The sequence below is a fragment of the Carcharodon carcharias genome, chromosome 4 (assembly GCF_017639515.1).
Source record: "Carcharodon carcharias isolate sCarCar2 chromosome 4, sCarCar2.pri, whole genome shotgun sequence".
Taxonomy (NCBI): Eukaryota; Metazoa; Chordata; class Chondrichthyes; order Lamniformes; family Lamnidae; genus Carcharodon; species Carcharodon carcharias.
The window spans coordinates 66,106,966-66,129,791 of NC_054470.1; the positions used below are offsets into that span (position 1 = coordinate 66,106,966).

Here is a 22,826-nt window from a genome sequence, read left to right on the forward strand (position 1 = left end):
TAAGGGGCAGGTGTGAGCTACCAGGTCCCTAGACATGCGCAGTCATCAGTGACACTGGTTCTCAGTCATTTGGAGGAATGGCAGGCAGCATCTATAGGTCCTGGGTGTCACTAGGCGCCGACCAGCCACAGCTCGCTGTCGCTCCTGGGCAGCTTGTGCGGGAGCCCCTGCTGCCCCTTCTTCATGAGGTTGCTGCTCCTGCCTCTGCACAGCCAGGAGCCTCAGTCGCTCTCTCCTCCATCTTCTACAGTCTCTGTAGGTCATCAGGCACACAGCTAGGTCACCAGGATCCACGATCCTGATGTGGTTCCCCTGCAGCATGGAAAAGAGAGAGGCATGGTTTTCATGGCTGTACTTAGCACCTTTCCTGGCCCTGTGTGACCACCCCTTAATGCTTCCCAGAGAGTGCTGGTCACCTCTCAGATGGCCAGAGATGAGTGCGCTGCATGGCTGTCCTGTCAACCTGCGACATGGGGAACACTGGTCCAAACCAGGATGCTGAGATTGCAAGGGGCTGTGAGCGCCTCCAGCAGTGACTGATACATGGCCAGCATTGGCGAGGAGATTGTACAACATGTGCCGTGGTCCAGTAAAGTGGTGGTGGACTTGAAGTCTGTGCTGGGGGGGGGGGGAGAGGTGGCGGAGAGAGGGGGTGGCGGGGGTGCAGCAGAAGACAGATAAGGTATGGAGCGCTTGGTGGCCCTTTTGGTGCCTCCGCGATGCTGGCATGGGTGGGCAGGCTAGGAGCCCGACCCCAATCATATCACTGTGGCTGGGCCTGATCTGTCTCAGTTGCAGAGGCTTGGTCAGTTTATACAGGTGCCCCTAATGTGTGGCCACTTTCCTCGCCTACCCTCGATTGCCTGTGTGCAGGATGCAGGGCCAGGGCAGCACTTGACACCCCCCCCGCACCCCCCCAACCCCCACCGAAAATGGTCACCTCTGAGACTGGCCAGCACTTACCCCCAGACACCGCCCACCCATTAGAAGTCGCCTCTGAGGCGGGCCAGCATTTGCCCCCAGACATCCCCTACCCCTCAGCAGTTGCCTGCAGAGGTGGGCATTAGTTTCCCTTGCCCCTCCCCACCCCCCAATGCCCCTGAGGCCTGTAAACAATGGGGAGCTGTGGAGAACGCTGCTGCTCACTCACTTCAGTTCCCCCAAAGAGAAGGTCGTCAAGTGCACATCGCCTGCGTGCTGTTGTGAAACACGTCGGTGTGCTTTCCCACCGACATCGACAGACGATACAGCGAGATTCCAAGAGCCTGGTGGGATGGCCTTTTAATTATATGCTAATGTATTACAATTAGCTCCCCGCCATGGTGAAATGGGCCCCACCATATTTTCCGCACACGCCACCTATCACACCCGCCACTAGCGGGCTCAGAAAATTCCGCCCCAAGAATGAAGTAAAAGGAAATGGCATTTTTCCCAGAAAAATCTACAAAACCAAACAGAAACTACATGATAGCTGTGGCATGTCGGTGCAGTACTGTGGGAGTACTGCATTATTGGAGGTGTAACTTGTGGCTGAGTTAAATCGAGGCCCCAATTAACTGTCAGGTGGATAAGAAAAATCTCGCAGCGTTTATCAAAGAAGTACAGGTTGTCCTGGCTAATATTTATCCCTTAACCAACATCAGAAAAACAGATGATCAGGTCGTTTATCACATTGCCTGCTTGCAGGACCTTACTGCGCAAATTGGCTGCTTCATTTGGCAACAACATTAACTGTATTTAAGAACATACTACATTGACTGCAAAGTGCAATGGGACAGCCTGAGCCTGATAGCAGAGGTTCTAAAACTTTTGAGAGAGAATTTGAAACTAATATTTAAATCAATATATAAACTAGTATGGCAGAAATGGAATAAAAATAAGTAACAGATCAGATTTAAAATATATTCTGCAACACCTTATCCAAACCAAGTTTACCATAGAACGGTTATGGCACAGAAAGAGGCCATTCAGCCCATTGTGTCTGTGCTGACTGAAAAAAGACTAGCCACCCATTCTAATCCCACCTTCCAGCACCCAGTCCACAGCCTTGCAGGTTACAGCACTTTAGGTGCAGATCCAGGTGCCTTTTAAATGAGTTGAGGATTTCTGCCTCAATCGCCAATCTGGGCAGCGAATTCCAGACACCTACCACCCTCTGGATGAAAAAGATTTTCCTAATATCCCCTCTAATCCTTCCACCAATCACCTTAAATCTGTGCCCCTGGTAATTGACCTCTCCACAAAACAAGTCTTTCCTGTCTACTCTATCCTGGGGCCTCATAATTTTGTTCACCTCAATCACCCATCAAACTCCTTTGTTCTAAGGAAGACATCCCTAAACTAACCAATCTTTCTTCATAGCTGCAATTTTCAAGCCCTGGCAACATTCTTGTAAATCTCCTCTGCACTCTCTCCAGAGCGATTATGTCACTTCCTGTAATGTGCTGACCAGAACTGTACACCAAACTCCAGCCTAACCAGCGTTTTGTACAATTCCGGCATTACAATCCTGCTTTGTATTCGAGACCTCGTCCAATAAAAGAGAGCATTCCATATGCTTTCTTTACCATCTTATCTACCTGTCCTGCCACCTTCAGGGACCTATGGGCATGCACTCCCAAGGTCTCTCACTTCCTTTACCCCTCTGAATATCCTCCCATTTATTGTGTATTTTCTTGCTTTGTTTGGCCTCCCAAAATGCATTACCTCACACTTTTCTGGATTGCATTCCATTTGCCACTTTTCTGCTCACTCAATCAAACCAATGATGTCATTCTCGAGTCCATAGCTATCCTCTTCACTATCAACTACACAGCCGATTTTTATGTCATCTGCAAATTTCCCAACCAAGCCTCCCACATTTAAGTCCAAATCATTAATATACACTACAAACAGCAAGGGACAAAACACTAAGCCCTGTGGATCACCACTGAAAATTGCTTTCCAGTTGCAAAAACATTTGTTGATCATTACCCTTTGTTTCTTGTCACTGAGCCAATTTTGGATCCAATTCGTTACATTCCCCTGTATCCTGTGGGCTTTTACTTTTCTGTCCAGTCTGTCACGTGGGACCTTGTCAAGTGCCTTACTAAAATCCATGTGGACCACATCCACTGTCACTAACCTCATCGATCCTCCCTGTTACTTCCTCAAAAAATTCAGTTAGGTTAGTAAGGCATGACATTTCCTTAACAAAACCATACTGATGATCCCTGATTTATCCATGCCTTTCGAAGTGACAGTTTATCCTGTCTCTCAGAATTGATTCTAATTCCTTTAACAGCCTGGGATACAGTCCATCTGGCCCTGGTGATTTATCCACCTTCAAAGATGTCAGTCCTCCAATACTTCCTCTCTCGTTATGCTTATTGTATCTAATATTTCACTCTCGTCCTCATTAACTAGAGTATCTGCATTATCCTTAGTGAAGACAGAGATAAAGTACTTATTAAGAACCCTGTCCACATCTGCATCAACAGATAAGTTACCTTGTATATTCCTAATAGGCCCCACCCTTTCCTTAGTTATCCTCTTGCTTTTAATGTACTGATAAAAAAATTTGGGGTTTTCCTTGATTTCACCTGCCAATATTTTTTCACATCCTCTCTTTGCTTTCCTGATTTCCTTTTTAACTTCACCCCTGTATTTTCTATAATCATCCAGACTTTCTAACGTATTGATTTTTTGTGACTGTCATAAGCTTTCTTTTTCTGTTTTATCTTATATTGTATGCTTCTAAATAACCAATGGGCTCTAGATTTGGCAGTACCACCTTTCTCTTTGTGGGGACATGTCTACACTGGTAGAATCTTGCTTTTGAATGCCTCTCAATGTTCTACCAATGATTTCCTTTCAAGTAGCTGTAACCAGTCCACTTTCGCCAGATCATCTCTCAGCTTCGTAAAGTTTGTCTTTCCCCAACTTAGAACTTTTACTCCTGTTCTATCTTTATCCTTTTCCATAATTATGCTAAATCTAACTGTATTCTGGTCACTATCTCCAAAATGATCAACCACTGCTACGTCATCTACTTGCCCAGCTTCATTTCCTAATACTAAATGTAAAATTGTACCCTTTCTCATTGGGCTTGTTATGTGCTGGCTAAAAAAGTTATTTTGAATGCAATTCAAGAACTTTGTGCCCTCTGTGTCTATCACACTGTTCATATCCAAGTTTATATTAGGGTAGCTGAAGTCTCCAAATATTACTGCCCTATTGTTTATGCAATCAAATTTGCCTAAATATTTGCTCTTCTATCTCCATCTTACTATTTAGGGGTCTATAGTATACTAATAATGTGACTGCGCCTTTTTAATTCCTAAGCTCAGCACATATGGCCTCATTTAATGATTCATTTAGTATATCATCCCTCCTCACAGCTGTAATTTATTCTTTAACCAATAATGCTACACCCCTACCTTTGTTATCTCCCTCTCTATCCTCTCTGAACACCCTATATCCAGGGATGTTGAGCTACCAATTTTGCCCCTCTTTAAGTCAAGTTTCCGTTATAGCAATGATATCATGCTGCCATGTGTCTATCTGTGCCCTCAGCTCCTTGGCTTTGTTTGCTATACTCCTTGTATTTAAACATACACCTTTTAACATTGCCAAATTCCTGTGTTGTAAACCTTTTAACCTTTGCTTCTTCTGTCTTTCAGAGTCACCCATTAATTTTCTGTCTCCTGCTCCTTGTTCTGAATTTGTCCTATTTGAATCTGCCCTCAGGTTCCCATCCCCCTGTCAATCTAATTTAAACCTCCCCAACAACACTAGCAAATCTCCCTGCAAGGACATTTGTCCCAGTCCTGTTCAGGTGTAGAACATCGGGCTCGTACGGATCCCACCTTCCCCAGAACCAGTCATAATCCCCAGAAATCTGAAGCCCTCCCTCCTGCACTATCTCTCCAACCATGCATTCATCTGATGTATTCTCCTATTTCTACACTCACCAGCAGCTGAATGGAATGGAGTGTTTCTCTGGTCCCCGGCTGCAGGTAAACGAAGGCCCAAGACTTGGCATTCATTTATAAACCTTCTCCAATCAGGTTACACCCAGGTCCGCTGTCCTCCGCTTCTCTGGTACCCTGCTGCCCATTTACTGAGACTTCCAGGCGACTTGCTTCCACACACCCATTAACCTCATTAAATTTTAATGCTTGCTCTGTACAACTAAACTAGTTCACACCCATAGTTTGCAAATAAGGAGCGGCTTGGACTTTGGAGCAAGGCAGCTTGGAACTCATATTCCAATGTCCAGACATGAACTGGGTGGAGGGTGGGGGATAAACCTCTTTTGACTTACAAATATACTGAGGGTAACCAAGTGACATTTAAGAGTTTGCTGATCAAGACAAGCTGCCATTGTTTAACCACAAGTTAGAAGAAATAATGTAGTGCAATACAAATAGTGATCCAAAATTCCTCGGTATTACTGTTTCACCAGAGCAACTTAACGAAAGACAAAAAGGTTTTCTCTCCCTCACATAATTTCCAAAGTTAACCTTTAAAACCTACATAGCAAATACATTCAAATATATGCTGTTGAAAGGCACTTTAATGCAGCAGCATAATATCTGTTCTTTCTACAGCGATTGAGGTAGTAATGAACATTTGTAAGTACTGGGTCATGTTAGCCAAAAGGAACAAGCAACACAAAGTTTAGATCAGAAGACATACAGTACCTTCTCTAATGAGCATGAACAGAACAATTCCCAGCCCCCTCGTTCCTTATTTCCCTGCTCCCCTCATTGCCCCTCAACCCCACATATCATCCAGTATCCACTATGCTCAAAACTCATGAGCCCTGAAATAACATTGGGAAGTCTTTGAGGTGCTCATAAGACTGTCAAAAGAAACCAACCATTTTTCAAAATCCATTATCTGATAACAAGGTCATGACACTGTCAAGATAAACAAACTGACTGTCTCCTTTGTAAAGAACATATCTTTTTACTTCTGTTGGATTGTGGATTAAAATTGCAATGACTACAATTTGAAAGACATGTCTACTGGAACAGCTTGAGGGACCTACAATGTTGTTGTCCTGGAACAGAGTGTACCATGAAAGAGAGGATGAACAAAAAGAACAAAGATAAGTACAGCACAGGAACAGACCCTTCGGCCCTCCAAGCCTACGCCAATGATCTTGCCTGTCAACTAAAACATTTTGCACTTCCAGGGTCCGTATCCCTCTATTCCCATCCTATTAGTGTATTTGTCCAGCTGTCTCTTAAACACCACTATAGAACCTGCTTTCACCACCTCCTCTGGCAGCAAATTCCAGACACTCACTACCCTCTGCGTAAACTTGCCCCGCACATCTCCTCTATAGTTTTCTCCTCTCACCTTAAATCTATGTCCCCTAGTAATTGACTCTTCCACCCTGGGAAAAAGCTTCTATCTACTCTGTCCATGCCACTCATAATCTTGTAAACTTCTATCAAGTCACCCCTCAATCTCTGTCGCTCAAGTGAGAACAATCCGAGTTTCAGTGAGAACAATCGAAGTTTCTCAGATGGTGCTGAGGAGGAGTCCAGTCTAGAGGGGAACTGCCTGGCAACATTTTAACTGGCTCCTAACCAGGTAACCAGAGTTTGTGTGAGAGCAGTGCAGAATAGCTCCTCGCCTGAAAAGAAAAAGACTGAAAACCTCTTGCTCCCTTGTGCGTCAGATTCCAGTAATTCTACAATAACAACTAGCTGACTTTTTCTCCTCATATCTCTATAACCTGCTCTCTTTCTGAAAACCCCTGTCAAGAGACAAAGGGGAAAATCACTGCTAGAGACATTGAAAAAGCAAGTGCTCAATCAGTGAACTAAAGACTGAAAGTGCTGTAAGACCATCTTGTGTCATCAACAAAAAACTGAAAGAAATTTGGAAGACATTGATCAAAATCAACCCGTGAAATCTTGTACTCCAGAATTGTTGTTATTGAACCGTTTTATCCCATCCTTAAAATCCATGTTTCTGTGTGTCTTATGTGATTTCTATGTGTGGGTATAGGGATTTAAGAAGGGGTGCAGTTTAGGTTATAGAGTTAGAAATTAGCAGTTCATATTTCGTTCTTTTGTCACTGGTAAAAAGACAATTTGTTCAATAAACAGTTATTTACTTAGTAAGTTTATTAATGTGGTGCTCGTACTCTGTTAACCTAAATAAAACAATTAGTTGGTTTGATCAAACTTTTCACATTTGTTGTGGCTCAGGGGACAGTGGGGCTTAATATTTCTGCGTACTATCCCAACGGAGTTATGACACCTTGATAGCTTTATCAGCAACCCCTGCTGAGCGGAATCCATTGGTGAGTTTGGAACTCAGCCAAACATTCATAAAGTGTTAGCAAAACATGCAAAGCAGAATACATTAAAGCCTTTGAAGTCCTTCCAAGAGCTCAGCCATCTGTTCAAGCATCAATACAGTGAGTCAGACGTCAAAGTTGAAGTTCAATGAAAAGATTAAAGCACAAGGGACAATTGACACAGTAAAATCTAAATTTCAATATTCTTCAATGCAGGAGGCACTTTATCCAGTGGATAATATACTCTAATGCATCTGAAGACTTTTCACTTTCATAATAGTGATATAACTTATCATACAGCATTTCATGATATGTGAAGTTAGCAACAAATTTTGAACTTGTCAAAAGGTTCCCAACTCCAGACCAGAGTTCCCGCATGGTTCACAACACCACTGAACTCGTATGAACCACACTATTTTCAAAAACCAATCTGACTCCATGAAAATGCGGAGGAGTGGTTGTTTGAAATACCCACCTCCGCAATAGAGGCAACATCAGGACATCTGCATGCAGGTTCCTGACCCACACCCTTATCCCACGCTAATTGCAGGCAAGGGGAAGTGGGTGAGAACCCTGGAATTGGGTTCTGCCTGCCACTTTTAAAGGTCGCCTGACACCAGGTCAGCTCCGCATCAGGACGGGGAAATCCAGCCCAATGGGTCAAACAGCCCAATTCTATGTTGTAAATTTCTGTGGTTCCATATTCTAAGTTCCTATCTCACTCAGAACTATGTGGATGACTAATTTTATTTACAGTTTAAAGGAGCAAAAAGGTAGGTGAAAGAATGGCAAACTGCGTACCATATTCTATAATAGCGTGGATGAAATTACTATTCTGCTCCTGTACATTTGAACATGGACAGCCATTTACTGCATGTTCTGAGGGAGTGGAGAACAGGGTATGGAGACTTTGAACCATTTGTTGAAATCTCAACTATCAAGTTCAAATATCTAGATAAGTTGAAAGCAATTAACCAACGGTCAGTGAATACATTTGAGCATGCAATTAGAATCTGCTTAAGAATGGGATTGAAAGTTATGTGGATAAGAACATAGAACAAGTCCTCCATGGAGGTGAGGGGGTGTGTCATGCTGCCAGTTCCTGAATCCCAGGCCTAGTATAATCAGCAGCTATCCTGCAGTAAAACTACTCCATCCACTTACCAAGCTATCTATGAGTCTTTCTGGTGATTGGATTCAGTGGAGCTGGCAGTTTACATTGGGATTGATGCTGGTTGTGCCTGAGACAAAACTCTGGGGGAACCAGACCAACATAAAAGGGACTTGAATTCCCCACCATTGAATGAAACATCTCATTGCCTTACCTGCTGAAGAGTCAATCTGTACATCTTTGTGATTATCATGAAATCATAACATGATCTATGTAGACAACTGAAATACCATTACACTGTCTGTTATGACCATTTTGAAATGTCTGTAATGTTCATTGATTGTATTGAAGCACCTCAAGATGCAACATGATCTATGTTGAAAACTTGAATATGATCGCACTTTTTGTGATGGCCATTTTGAAATGCTTTGTAATGTTCTCTTAGATATTTTATGAATAAAGTATAAAAAAATCATGAACTCATAATGTAGACATCGAACTGGTTACTATCAACACCCAGACTTAATTTGAAAGAAAAGTGATTAATCTGTTAAACAGATTGAACTTTGAAGTTCCCTGCTCCAGAATCATAATCTAACAGCAGCTGGAAAGAATGTTTCCTTGCTATCTCTTGGGTTTTTTTTTTATTAGGTTAAGTTAATTTTTCATCATTAATTCCCACAACAAACCCTTTTTAATTCAGTCAACAAAATGAGGTTGGTACACCCTCTGTTCCCAATTCTATGAATTGGCAACCAAATGTCTGGTACACAAATACCTCTGAACAAGATACCCAGTCCCAATCTGATATTTTATTTCCTGCAGCTGATTTCCCATCCCCCTCTATGCCGATGCCACACTCTATTCCCTCTCCATGTCTCCCTCATTACAAGTGACTACATTTCAAAATTACGTAATTGGCTATAAAAAGCTTTGAGAGGCCCAGTGTTCTTGAAAAGCTCTATGTAAAAGCAAGTCACTCTTTTCTTATGTCAGTAGCCTCCTTTCCATTCCACCACTGACAACCTCACTTTCCTGCTGAATAATGGTGCTCTAAAATTTTTCAAATTCTCTTCAATCACATGCAGTTGAGGGCTCACTTCACCCTCTCCTTGTCTTGCTCAGAAATTCCTGTTAAACTCCTTAATCTTCTGTTTCTGATTTCATCCTAAAGGTTCTAACAACTCAAGTTTGCTAGCTAAAATCACAACATTTTGCTTTACTTATTTTTTCCAAAGAAATTAATTCTTGGTGACGTCCTGCATGACTTGACCTTCCTCTTGGTTTAAAAAAAGACAATTGACAGAAAGAGCCAATGGAGACTGCAGCATACTTTGGGAAGATTAATGCTTTTACAATCTTGATGAGATCTAAATATGTTGTTCAACTAGAAGCTAGCTAAGAAGAACTAATGTTTCCATGGGCCAACTGGTTTTGCAGATTTTCACTTCATTTACCTGCAGTGCGAAAATGAATGTGATTAAGTTACTTAACTATGAGTGGCTTTAATACCCTAATTTTAAATTCAAAGTATAAGGCAAATTTTGTGAAATTTAAATATACATTAGTTCTGCTCTTTCTTCTCCCCATTTTTATTCTCAAACTCTTTTTAAACTTCTCAGCCTAATCTATGTTCAAATCATACATGAATCTCAGTCAATGGGGGAGGGGATTACATTGAATTACATTCCTCTTATCTATCTGTTCAATCAAGTTTCCAAGTGCACACTAAGCAACTCTTTGAGGGTCAAGACAGAGCGCCTTATACAGTGAGCAAGTGTTTCCAGGAGTCTGGGGAATGACAAATACAACGTGTGCAGTGAAAGGAGTGATGCTAGAAGATAGCATGAGGATAGAGGGCCAAAATTAGAACAGCCTTGAGCTCACCAAAGGAACGAAGAAAGAATCAGGAAAAGGTAGAACAACAGAGAACAGTAAATGATGGAGACATGCATAAGAATACCAGAGGAACAGAATGAGAGAAAGGATGATAGACATAGGAAGGAGTGCTGGAGTTTCCTATATTCATATTTTATTCACCTCCATTTTTACACCACCTGCAAAAATTTATACAAAGTGCAATAATTTCAGTATGTAGTGACCGTGCAAAGTGACACACTTCTATTGCCTTCATAAAAACCAGGACTGAAATAATGGTGATTCATTGACTGCGATGGTCTTATGGATGTCAAATGTGTTTGTTATATTAATTCTTCTATGTCCCATTTGGATTGATAGAGGCCCAATGGATGTAAAGTGGAACTAATTCAAGCATATTTAAAAAACCCTTGTCTAAGGATTAGGGCCTGGAATAAGATCAATAAATACAAAATGGTACAATCATTTCACAACTAAATTTCAAGTACAAAGCACCCCAGTTAAGTCAATTTCTTCCATGTTTAATTACTACATGGTTGGGGTGGGGGGGGGGGGTGGGGAGACAGTGGGCAGGAATCCCAAGCTGGCCTTGCCTCGTTTATGCCCCTCTCTATATCTTTTTCTCAAAAAATCTCAGCACTTTCCTTCTTCTGTCCAGTTCTCTCCATTTAAAATGGAATTATTTTCATAAAACATTCCCAACCAGGAAAATCCTGCTTGGAAGCTTTATTTTCAGTCAGTTGAAAGATTCGAATATAAGTATTAACTTGGACACAAAGACACAGCCAGGTCAATCTTTAATGTGTAAAGCACATCAGACACAGAATACGGTTTGCCAAAAAAATACACCAGTGATCAACAGAATTGAACAGCAGCCACTGAGTATATTGTCCCAAGGAGCCGGGGTCAGCCTTGGCTTGCTTCACCATTCAATTAGATCATTAAAAACTAGAAATAGGGATGGGAGGAGGCCATTCAGTCATTAGAGCCTGCTCCCCCACTATGGCTGATCTGCAAGTCCATTTGCTCCATATCCCTTTATCCTCACTCAACAAAAAAAATTATTGACCTCAGCCTTCCATTGAACTGGAACATCTAATAAAGCAGCTTTTCATTTGGAGGAAACATTTCACAGGACATGATCCTTGGAGATTTTATTCTAAGGCCTTCAAAACGATGAATGATTGTGCACTGGTTGGTGGATTCGTGACAAACTCCTGAGGTGCTGGAACAAAGGGGAAGTTAGAAGATTTCTTTCCCTCCCTCCCCAACACTGTGAGCTGTTGGAACATGGAATGCTTTGCCACAAGTAGTTACTGAGTAGGGACAAGAGGAGATTGACTAAAGTGTTTGAAAAGTAATATAAAATGATGGTGCTGGTGAAAACTACAGTTGAAGAGCTAGCAATGGGTCAGGTGAATGGTCTCTTTCCCTGCCATAACTTCTAAGATTCACAGCCAAAACCAGTGGTTTGCAGTTTCATCAGAGAGAAAAATAAAAGAGGGACAGATTCCTGGAATGTAATCCCAAAAGCAGCAGGAAAACTTCTGGAATGCCATGTATAAAAATGGAAATTGACAGTTGCTGCTGATGTGTGACCTGCCCAATGTTTTAAATACTGGTGTCATGCAGTGGTGGAAGTTGCACAGAACTTGACATAAATGTGCACGTGCCATGTGGACAGTACATGCTCAAAGGCCTTCCTTGTGGGAAACAAGAATTACAATAGATCATCACTGTACTGTAATGAATTACACTTGATCACATTATATGCACCACAGTGGGTTCAATAACACAGAGCTGGGGAAAAAAAAATCTCCAAATTTCTTTGACAGAAAAGTACTTGTCTGGGTTTCCAGGCAGCTCAATGTATGACTGCACCACTTGGTACAGCACTGAGCAAAGGTCAGGAGTTTCCCAGGCTCAATGGCTGTTCGACCTGGGGGACTGGTGGCAACACATGCACAAAAACCACAATTTACCCAAGTTAAACTTTCCTATGATTCAGCAAATCCTGATGCCTATCAAAGTGGCATAACTAAGCCAATACTCTATGTCTACTACATATGACAAAATTGATTATTTGGGCCAGACAATGGAGAGCAGCAAATGCCTGAGGAGCTGTGTCCCAGCCGACAGTGCTTTTAGGACAAAAGGCTAAGTCATTTGTTGATGCTTATTCCTGCTCACTCGCAGTTTCACAGTGTTGTACAGGCTCAGTTTTAACAAGCACAGCAGCCAATCCACAACATACAGCTAACAGTCACTGCTATCTGACAGATCTCCCAAGCAAATGCAAATCTCTCAGGTGAGAGAGAAGGACTCAACTTGAGTTTAACTACCTTTGAGCTACTAATTTACATTGAACTGTCAAGTGAAGGAGCATCTCTATGCAAATTCCTAGTCTCTAATGTGCAAGACTTATGATAAATCAAATTCAGTTTTTTTTGAGAAAACTAATGGGCAAGAAGAAAAACTGAATACAATGACCTTAGTGGAAGTGTCAACAAATTTCTACAGAATAAATATGAAAGTGCGCATTCTTTCATTTCCCCTTGGATATTTAGACCTGATAAAACAAGGTCCAATCAGTTTGAGTACTATTGATTGTCTGCTGATCAAAATCAACACAATGAGTCTGCTGTTTGAAAAAAATTCCTCACTACAAAATGAACTTGATACCAGGATCCCAGATCCGACATCAAACCTGCAATGGGCTTTAAACAGGTCAAGTACTTTAAGAAAAATACAGTTGAAGATGATCAATCCAGAAGGGTCCTAGAATGGCTTCCATCACAGCCTCCTAGTTGTTCTAAAACGATGCCTCCATTACCCTATGCACAAGTTCATTCCACATGTCAATAGCTGCTTTAGAAGAGCTTCCTGAAATCATTTGGTGCAAACAGGCAGAGTTGAAAAGACTGGAACATTTCAGAATTGACAGAGTCATGCTTGAATTGGTAGGTGCACCTCAAGACAATTAGAAAACATGCTGGAAAATTAAACAGTGACACCAAGTACAGAATGTGAACACTTGGTGTATTTGGAGAGGCAGCATTCTTTTGTGATCCTCAGTAGACACTTCAAATTACAGATTACAATATGAGCTTGCGCACCGACAACCCGGATTTAATAAATGTTAAAAATCGCAAGATTCTGATGTGTTGACAACATCCGGTTAATGCTTGCAACCAGCCCTTGCTTTGCTAAACCAGTTATACATTGAAAGACAAATTTAAAACCATCTAGACTTTCAAGAACAATGTAATCCCAAGCAATCCTGCTCAATAGTAAGGTCCCATTTTGTCATAACCAGCGTAACTGGGCCATTCGGGGAACAAACCATAGGAGCAACGGAGACCACCATAATGGTCAAACTCAATCCCATATCCTGGCATGCAGTCAGATTCAGTCAATAAAGCATCCAGTGGCTGATTTGTTTTGCTAGACTCCGGAGTGTGTTTCAGCTCCGACCGGATTAACCTGTAGTTCTGCCCTTTGTTACTATCCCAATAGGTCTTCCCACCACTTTCATAACAGATGGCAAACTCTATCCTTTCGTGTGGAACAATGTATTCCGGTAAACGAATCTCAAATGCAAAAGTATCTTTATCTGAGCCAGCATAAGAGTCTTGGACATAGCAGCAGTCATGGTCTTGTAAAGATTTCCAAGTATCAAATGTTATTCTCACTTTCAAGGATTTCTCAAATGCAATGTTTTTCACCTTGACTGTCCCCATGATGGTATTCTCTTGTAACATGCAGTTTTCAAGGCAAACCAAGTCAGTTTCTACACGATTCTTGAAATCTTGGTAGTTCAACGAAGGCTGTGCAAAATCTAAGAGCAGGCTATCTTTGTCTGTGGTCTTCAGGCCTACTAAGCTGCTGATCAGGTCATCAACATTGAAGGAAAAATTTAGGTCGTGCAAATCAAAGAATTTAACCGTAGTCAAGGGCAAGCCCTTTGTGTCTGCAAAGGAAACACGTTTCTGTTCCTTGATTCTGTGCTCATTTTCTGGTGCATCTTCACTGATGCGGAGGTGGATACAGGGCCGTAGCGGCTGGGTTACTTTCAGTGCTCTTTTTCTGGTGTAGCTCACTTGCTTGAATGGAGGAGGAAGATATAGCTGCATAGCGATGTCAATTGGCATTGCAGATCTGGGAGACAAGACCTCAAGCATACTAGTGGGAAACAAAAAATAATTTTAAAAAAAGTTAGCTGATGCACCTAAGTCATGAGAGAAGCAATTGGCTTCTTCCCAACATCTTCAGGCTAAGGAGACAGAAACACAGCAATCTTTTACAATGCTTATTTCCTGCGAATCCTTTACTTCCACATTTATATAGTGCTTTAAAAGTGAAGAAAAGTGCCACAGCATTTTACAGACAGAAAATAAAGTCACCAAGACAGGAAGGGACAGTTCGAAGGATGATCAAAAGTGGGGTGGAAAACGTGAGATTTGAGAAGAATTTTAGAGACAAAGGAAGACGAGGAAAGGCAGGAGGGTTTAGGGAAGGTGTTCCAAAGGACAGGGTGAGGGCGGATGAAGGCTCTGCTACCAATTCTGGAATGAAGGGTGAAGAGAAAAAGAGACGTGCTGAAGATCAGAGTTGCGGAGCAAAGTGGGTTAGAGATAAAGAGGAGGAATTTGAAAATAGCAAGGGTCCGGGCAAAGCAGGAACCAGTGTAGATCTGCAAGGACAGGATGGGGTGATTGAGTTGGAATTTATTGGGTGGGGAGTATGGGAAGGCGAGGGGGGGGTGGGTGGTGGATAAAACATTCTGGGGGTAAGAAAAGCAGTTTTGGTTTTCAGCGGAAGTGGGTAATAAGTTTAAAATGGTTTGACATTGAATAGAACTATGGCTGTCCCAACCCACATTCAATTTAACAGAAGTGTTGTGAGATAACTTTTAGGTGACAGACTCATACTATTTTCTGTTAAGTGCAACTAAATAAATGCAACCAATGTTACTCTGATGACAGAATGTCACAATGTGCAGTAATAAAAAAAATGTACTTGAAACAATGCAAATTGCAAGTGTATCTTATAACATGACTGGGCTTCCAAATGGCCCTGTGGATTGACGCAGAGACAGCATTGCAGTTCCACATGTGCCCACCCACAGAGCTGCCCTTTGATGGGCTTTGGTTATGTTATCACCAAACCCCAGTAGGAAGCAAGAATCCTTATTACATAGTAGGTACCTTATACAGTGGTTGTTGTTGAAATTTCAGCCTGTTACTGGCACAAGGTCACAAACGGGAGACTGGATTTCAAAACATTGCTAGTCGTTCAACCACACTGGCAAATCTCAAATAATAAATCTGACTGGCACTAGGAGATTAGAGCAGTGCTCTGGACACTTGAGAGAAGTGCAGTCAGCTGCATAGTATTATTCAGTACTATTGTGGCTCAGTTGGTAGCATTCTCATCTCAGTCGGAAGGTTATGGGTTCAAGTACCACCAGAGACTTGAACACAAACTCTAAGCTGGCACTTCGTGCAATGCTGAGGGAATGCTGCACTGTTGGGGGATGCTGTCTTTTGGATGAGAAACTGACCATCGCCCAAAACAGATTATTTGATTATCACATATGCCGCTTGTAGTTCATAAAATTGGTCGCTGTGTTTCCGACATTAGAACAGTAACCACGTTACAAATGGCAATGAAGGGTGCGATACAAGTGCAACTTATTTCATTCTTGAGCACTATCTAAAGAGGAGCTGAGCCAACCAGCAATAAATTGTGGGTTTGCTTTGTTAGTTGTCTCAGGCATGGTGTCAATAAGAGTGCTCTTAATGCCAGACGTGCTTCTGCTGGTAAGTGTGAGTAACTCACCAAGGTTTACCATCACTATCCAGCGACCCCTGCAGAACGTGCAAATGTGTGGATGTCGGGTGAGGGCAAGATCAAGCTCAGCTGTGCGTCTTCCTTCCTCCTCCCATTCCATCATCATCTTTCCCCCATACTCCAAAGTCAAGGCTCAGCAATAAGTAGTGGTCATTCGGGCAAGGTACCAAAAAACAATGGGCACCAGTAATATATATATTACAGTACAACAACATCATAATAGATGTGCTAATTAATGTGCTAATTAATGTGCAATTACTACTTTAAATCAATACTTTTAAGTTCAACATCAGATATGCTTATGTTTAGGGAGAATGTGGAGGGGGAGGGGCAGAGAGTAGAATGGGCAAAGGGTGGAATGGGCAGGGGTAAAAAGGGGAAGAGGGGAAGGGATGAGACTGGAGGTATCAGAGTGCAACAGGAACCAGTAATATATATTACAGGATTAACTAACACATACTTAATTTTATTTTATGTAATTACTAATAAAAATCAGTACTTTTAAGTTCAACAAAATGAGCAGAAATTTCAAGTAAAGATTAGGAAGATCAAAACCATTGTCTTTGATGCCCATCACAAACTCAGTTTCCTTTCCACTGATGCCATCCAGACTATTCACAACCTTAGTGCCCCATTTGTCCCCAAAATGAGCTTCCAACCACATATCACCAAGACCATCTGCTTTCATTTCTGTAACATCATCCCACGGATCGCCCATCATTGCCTCTGTTATCTCTAAACTGGACTACTCCAATGCTCTCCTGCCAGCCTCCCATCTTCCACCATCCATAGACTAGAGCTCATCCAAAATTCTGCTGCCCACATCTTAACTAGCTCCAAGTCCTGTTGAACCATTACCCCTCGCTGATATCACTGGTTCCTTGTCCAGCAACAAGTTTACATTTTTCATCCTTGTTTTCAAATCCCTCCATCACTTCAGCTGGTGGCCATGCCTTCAGTTTTAAGATCTGGGATTTTTTTTTACTCACTCATGGGATGTGGGCGTCGCTGACTAGTCCAGCATTTACTGCCCATCCCTAATCACCCTTGAGATTAGGTGATGAGCTGCCTTCCTGTGCTGCTGCAGTTCCCTCCTAAACCTCTCTACCACCCTCTCCCTTCAACACACTCCCTAAATACCTATCTCTTAGGCCAGGCTTATCCCCCACCTTTCCAAATATCTCATGTTGCTTAGTGTCTGTTTTTGTTTCATATCATTCTTTTGAAAATGCATCGGAATGTTTTACCAAGTTAAAGGCATTCTAATAAATACAAATTGTTGTTGCATTCCACAGCCCTTAAATCAGCTGTATGCCCACTGAATGTTTTTAGAAGCCAGTTAGTTATCCAGAAAAAATAGGTTCTCCACTACCCCATACTCCCTCCCCCACTCCCTTAAGACCAAGTTGAAACCAGACCTAATACTCTCAGCTGTGCCTAACAGCAAATGGCATGATGGGTCCACATGACCTTGGGATGAATGCACTTATGGCCAATAAGTGACATTAAGAGTGTATATATTTTTACAGATTCAGCAGTCATAAAAAATGAGTGGTGCTGCACTTCAAAGCTAACTTCAGAGCAGTGTGCCATACCTCAGTCTTTCACCACATGCTTTAATATGCAACTTTGCCACATAATGTGACCAAACATACTGTGCCAGAACACAAAGCTAGTCACGTATAGTTTAATTAAAACACAATTCAAGCCACTTGTTTAATCTCACCCATGTAAAGGCAGTAAGAACATCAACTTCTAGAAATTCATGCACATTATGAAGTCCACCATCCCCCAGCTGGAAACAATCTAGGCAGCAAGCCGAATGTAAACAAAAGCTCATTTTAAACTGCAGTTATCAACTGGGCCTCTCAAACTCCAAGGAGGTCAGAAACATGCAAATCCACAAGGCTTCCCTTCTCCACCCCATTCCTTCCTTGCCCAACATCTCCTGGGATTTAAAAACTGCATTAAAAAGTAGATGCCTGTGTTTGCACCACAAGCAGTCTGTAAGTAACAGTAGGAATTCATGAACTACTTAATGCTGGTAATAAAATTAAGTTAGAACCAAACTTACTTTCACTAGTCTGGACACAGCTACAGCTTTTTCAGACAATATTAAAAACTTGTGCAGATTGAGTGGCACCACTGAGCAGGCTTAGTTACCACACTCAACAAAAAGTCATTCATTATCAGGACTGAAGAAGGATATAAATAAAAGTTTTTAAGCCAGTAAAATGGGAGAGAGGGTGGCAGGAAGAACAAAAGGGAAGATCTGTGATAGGGTGGGGGTGAAGGAGATTAAATAACAAATGATTACAGGATGCAAAAGCTAAAGGGAGTGGTAATGGTTGTAGTAAAGAAACAAAAGATTTGTCCAGGTGAGACACGAACGACTGCACGGACCCATCTGAACGTAACATGAAGGGATAACGAAAGAAACATTCAGCCAAAAAAAGGAAGAAAAAAAGAGAGCACAGAATGAGCTGGAGGCTGAGATTATGATCTAAGGTTGTTGAACTCAATATTGTGTCAGTGCAGTGCAGTGCTGAGACAAAAGATAAGGTGCTGCTGCTCGAGCTTGCCACAAGCTTCCCTGGAATACTGTGGCAGGCCTAGGACAGTAAAGTCAGGGTGGGAGCAAGGTGGAGAATTAAGATGGCAGGTGACTGGAAGCTCAGGGTTACAGTCGCAAGCTGGGGAACATCTCCATTCAAAGTGGACATCCAGTCTACATTTGGTCTCCCCTGTGTTCAGGAGCCCACATCGTGAACAGTGAACACCGTACACTAAATTGAAAGAAATACAAGTAAATTGCTGTTTCACTTTACCCCTTCATGCTGCACTCAGATGGGCCTGTGTAACCATTCATGCCTCAACCTTTCTTTGTTTACTATACTCATTACTACACTGTTTTTTGCATCACATAATCTTTTGTTATTTAATATCATTTCTGCCTGCCCTCACCATGTCACAGGCCTTCCCTTTTGTTATAACTTGCAACCCAGCCCGCCCATTTTACTGGCTTAAAGCCTTACATTTCTATCTTTCCTCAGTTCTGATGAAAGGCCATTGACCTGAAACATCGGGCGGAATCGTCCCAGGTTTGCACTAAGTGTGGTTTTGGTTGGGAAAAAGGACGTTTTACCCGCCAGCCGCAATGGCGGCATATCATGCCATATCCTCCGCTTCTCGGCTCATTAATTAGGCAGCCACAGGAAACACACCGTCTCGCTAGTGGGTGGCCTTTGAATCGCCCACCACGCTGTTACCTCACCATTTCCTCCCTCCGGGTGCCATATTTAAACTGCAGCTGCACACACAGTTCTCAATGCTTGCAGCCCAGGACTGCTCCACTGGAGACATGGCCCTGAAAGCAAAGAAAAGTTCAGTGACTTGTCGCTGGAGTGCCTTTTGGAGACCCACCGTAATGTCCTCCAACTCTGCTCTGGCTGCAGGAAGTTCAGCAAACTCACCACTCGGGCTTGGGAGGCGGCGGCAGTGGTGGTCAGTCCAATGCTGCACAGAATAGGTTGGCCATCCAAAGCAGATAGAAGATGAATGATCTCATCCGTGCCGCCAGGATAAGGCAACCATCTCATCACTCTAAACTCACACACTCAAGCCCTTCACATATTCATTGGCATCTCACTCACTGCCAGCTCAAGGGACATCACCACTCACTCTCACACACACACCCTCACATCTGCACCTGGCCTCATCTCCACTGGAGACTGCCTCCTCAGCCCTCACCATCTTGAGGCCGCTTGGATAGATCAATTTGTGCCCCACACACACCCTGGGATACCCACTTTCCCCAGGCACTATTTTGAAGAAGAGTAGGGGAGTTCTCCCTTATGTCCTGGCCATTATTTGTACCTCAACCACACCACAAACAGATGATCTAGTTTTTCATCTCACTTCACTGCTGTTTGTGGGAGTTTGCTGTGCACAAATTATCGGCCCCATTTCCTACATTGCAACAGTAACTAAATGGTGCAGAAGTATTTCATTGTCAGGGTGTAGCAATTAGGGAGGTCTTGGGGATAAGAAGGTCCCTAACCAAATGCAAGTTATTTCCTTGCAATTTCAACAACACCATGATTCTTTTCTCTTTTAAAGTGAATGAATGGAGAATTTAATTTAAGTGGCAACCAACTCAAAAGGCCTCAAAATTACATAGTAGCATCAAAAGTGAACATGGTTATATGAAATTATAAAGGAATTTCAAGGACAAATATTCATCCTTCAGGAATTTTGGAACTTTGGAATTGTTTGACATTGCATGAGAGAAAATTAAATATTTTAAACATATATTGGTTTTAGAAAACCCAAATGTTGATCGGGTCTGCTAACATTAATTTCCTAGACAAAAACAAAAATACCTGGAAAAACTCAGCAGGTCTGGCAACATCTGTGGAAGGGAGCACAGTTAACGTTTCGAGTCCGCATGACTCTTCAAAAGAACTAAGGAAAAATAGAAGAGGGATGAAATATAAGCTGATTTTAAGGTGGGGGGGGGGGGCGGCGGTTGGGACAAGAGAGCAGGATAGAGGGCCAGTGATAGATGGAGATAACCAAAAGATGTCACAGACAAAAGGAATGTGCTAATTAAGGGTAGAAAGCAGGACAAGCAAGTTAATTGACTATTAGTTTCCTGGATATTTTTAACTGGAAAGTTTTGTAACCAAATTCTGTTATCTAATTGGCAATGGCTACAACGACACAGAAAGACTGCAACTAAATTAGGTGCCCCGAACCAATAATCATCAGATAACTGACGTGTAAAATCCTGCACCACCGTCTTATTTACTGGCCCCAAGTTTCGATCATGAACAACAATGATCCCTTTACACAGTCGGGGATGTACAGTAGAACTACCCCGGCTGCAAAACAGCCGCTGGAAAGTACAGGAAGCTGGTGCAACTGATCCCCGCTCTTATCAATAAAATAAATAAACCTCAGTGCAAAAACTTTGCCATTTCATTCCTGGCCCTCAGTTTAGCCAAGAAGCTGCAATCTCTTATTTTAATGTTACACGGAATTAATTATATATTTTTAAAAATGCACTGATATTACAAGATAAGTTTTAGCAAGGAACGCGATCAATTTCAAAGCTTCACTGTAATTTCTCTGCCAAGGCTGGACAAAGTCTTAGTGTGAACCTTACATAACTCACTTCTTCCCCAGCGAACCTCAAAACAAATACTCCACGACCCAATGTAATCTTTTTCCTCACTGTATTGAGCCGCCTCTCTTTTCTATATGCAAATCCGAACAAGTGTCCAGTATTGCTCCCTGAAGCGTCCGAGATTTCGGCAGCAGTCTCGGAGTGCAGGTTCCTGCAGAATTTCTCCCACACATACAGGAGTTTCGGATATAAGTTTCAGAAAAGTTCAAAGCGACCAAGCCATCTCCCAATTTATTATGCATTATAAATTCTGATTACGCATTGCAAATTTGGAAAGCAATCCTTGTGTTTGCAGAATGTAAAATACATCCTGTTCCAGTTTCGAAAGGATCGATTAATTTTACCCCCTCCCCAGGGCATGAAATCAAATAAGTAGGAACTTCCGTACACGCATTTACAAATTGCAACAGCCCGAGGCTTCGTTGTGTTCTCTGGCTGCTGCCTGAACACTGCTCGTCTCTCACTTACCTGCTGCAATTCATGGGGCTGGGGGAAAGCTAGTAGCTCCACTGTGCTTGAGGTGGCTGGGTGCACTGCCTGCACTACCAGCCCTTAACCCGCTTACCCCACTCCTCCCACCTCCTCCTCGCAACTCTCCAGTCTGACTGACAGCGCAGCCACAGCCCCGCCCCCACAACGTCACAGATGCTTTCAGCCAATTAGCGTGCAGGCCTCGACAATAACCACCCAATAGGACCACTGCCAGGAAGTCCCATGTTCCACCGCGAGGGGGCGCAGCTGCAGCGGTTCATGGGGTGATCGTGTCTCAATACGAAGGATATAGTCAAAGTAGCGACAAGAGCTTGTGACGTTACAATTCGGGTACGAATTTGGAGCAGGCCACTCGGCCCCTCGAGCCTGCTCTGCCATTCAATAAGATCATGGCTGACCTAAGTGTAACCTCAACCCCACATTCCTACCTACCCCAATAATCTTTCACCCCCTTGTTAATCAAGAATCAATCTAGCTCTGCCTTAAAAATTTTCAAAGACGCTGCTTCCACTGCATTTTGAGGAAGAGGGTTTCAAAAACTCACAACCCTCTGGGAGAAATATTTTCTCCCCATCTCTGTCTTAAATGAACAACCCCTTATTTTTAAACAGTAAGCCCTAGTCCTAGATTCTCCCACAAGAGGAAACATCCTCTCCACATCCACCCCGTCAAGACCCCTCAGCAGCTTAAAGGTTTAAATGAAATCGCCTCTTATTCTTCCAAATTGCAGCGCATACAAGTCTGACCTGTCCAGCCTTTCCTCATAGGACAACCTGCCTAATCCTGGTATTAAAAACAAAAAAAACTGCGGATGCTGGAAATCCAAAACAAAAACAGAATTACCTGGAAAAACTCAGCAGGTCCGGCAGCATCGGCAGAGAAGAAAAGAGTTGACGTTTCGAGTCCTCATGACCCTTCGACAGAACTTGAGTTCGAGTCCAGGAAAGAGCTGAAATATAAGCTGGTTTAAGGTGTGTGTGTGGGGGGCGGAGAGATAGAGAGAC

The 22,826-nt window shown here is 42.6% G+C and overlaps 1 protein-coding gene across 2 annotated transcripts; it reads right to left on the reverse strand.

Moving 5' to 3' along the window:
* Positions 1-11,069: 11,069 nt before the first annotated feature.
* On the reverse strand, positions 11,070-21,931 carry ppp1r3b (protein phosphatase 1, regulatory subunit 3B). 2 transcript variants are annotated; one of them, XM_041186826.1, is made up of 2 exons: positions 21,799-21,931; positions 11,070-14,471 (listed from the first exon to the last, which is right to left on the reverse strand). In XM_041186826.1, the coding sequence occupies exons 1-2, from the start codon at positions 21,810-21,812 to the stop codon at positions 13,574-13,576; spliced, it is 912 nt and encodes a 303-aa protein (XP_041042760.1). In that variant the 5' UTR covers positions 21,813-21,931; the 3' UTR covers positions 11,070-13,573. The 2 variants fall into 2 exon arrangements, with proteins under 2 accessions (XP_041042760.1, XP_041042761.1); XM_041186827.1 differs by lacking the exon at positions 21,799-21,931 and adding an exon at positions 16,131-16,300.
* Positions 21,932-22,826: the final 895 nt, after the last annotated feature.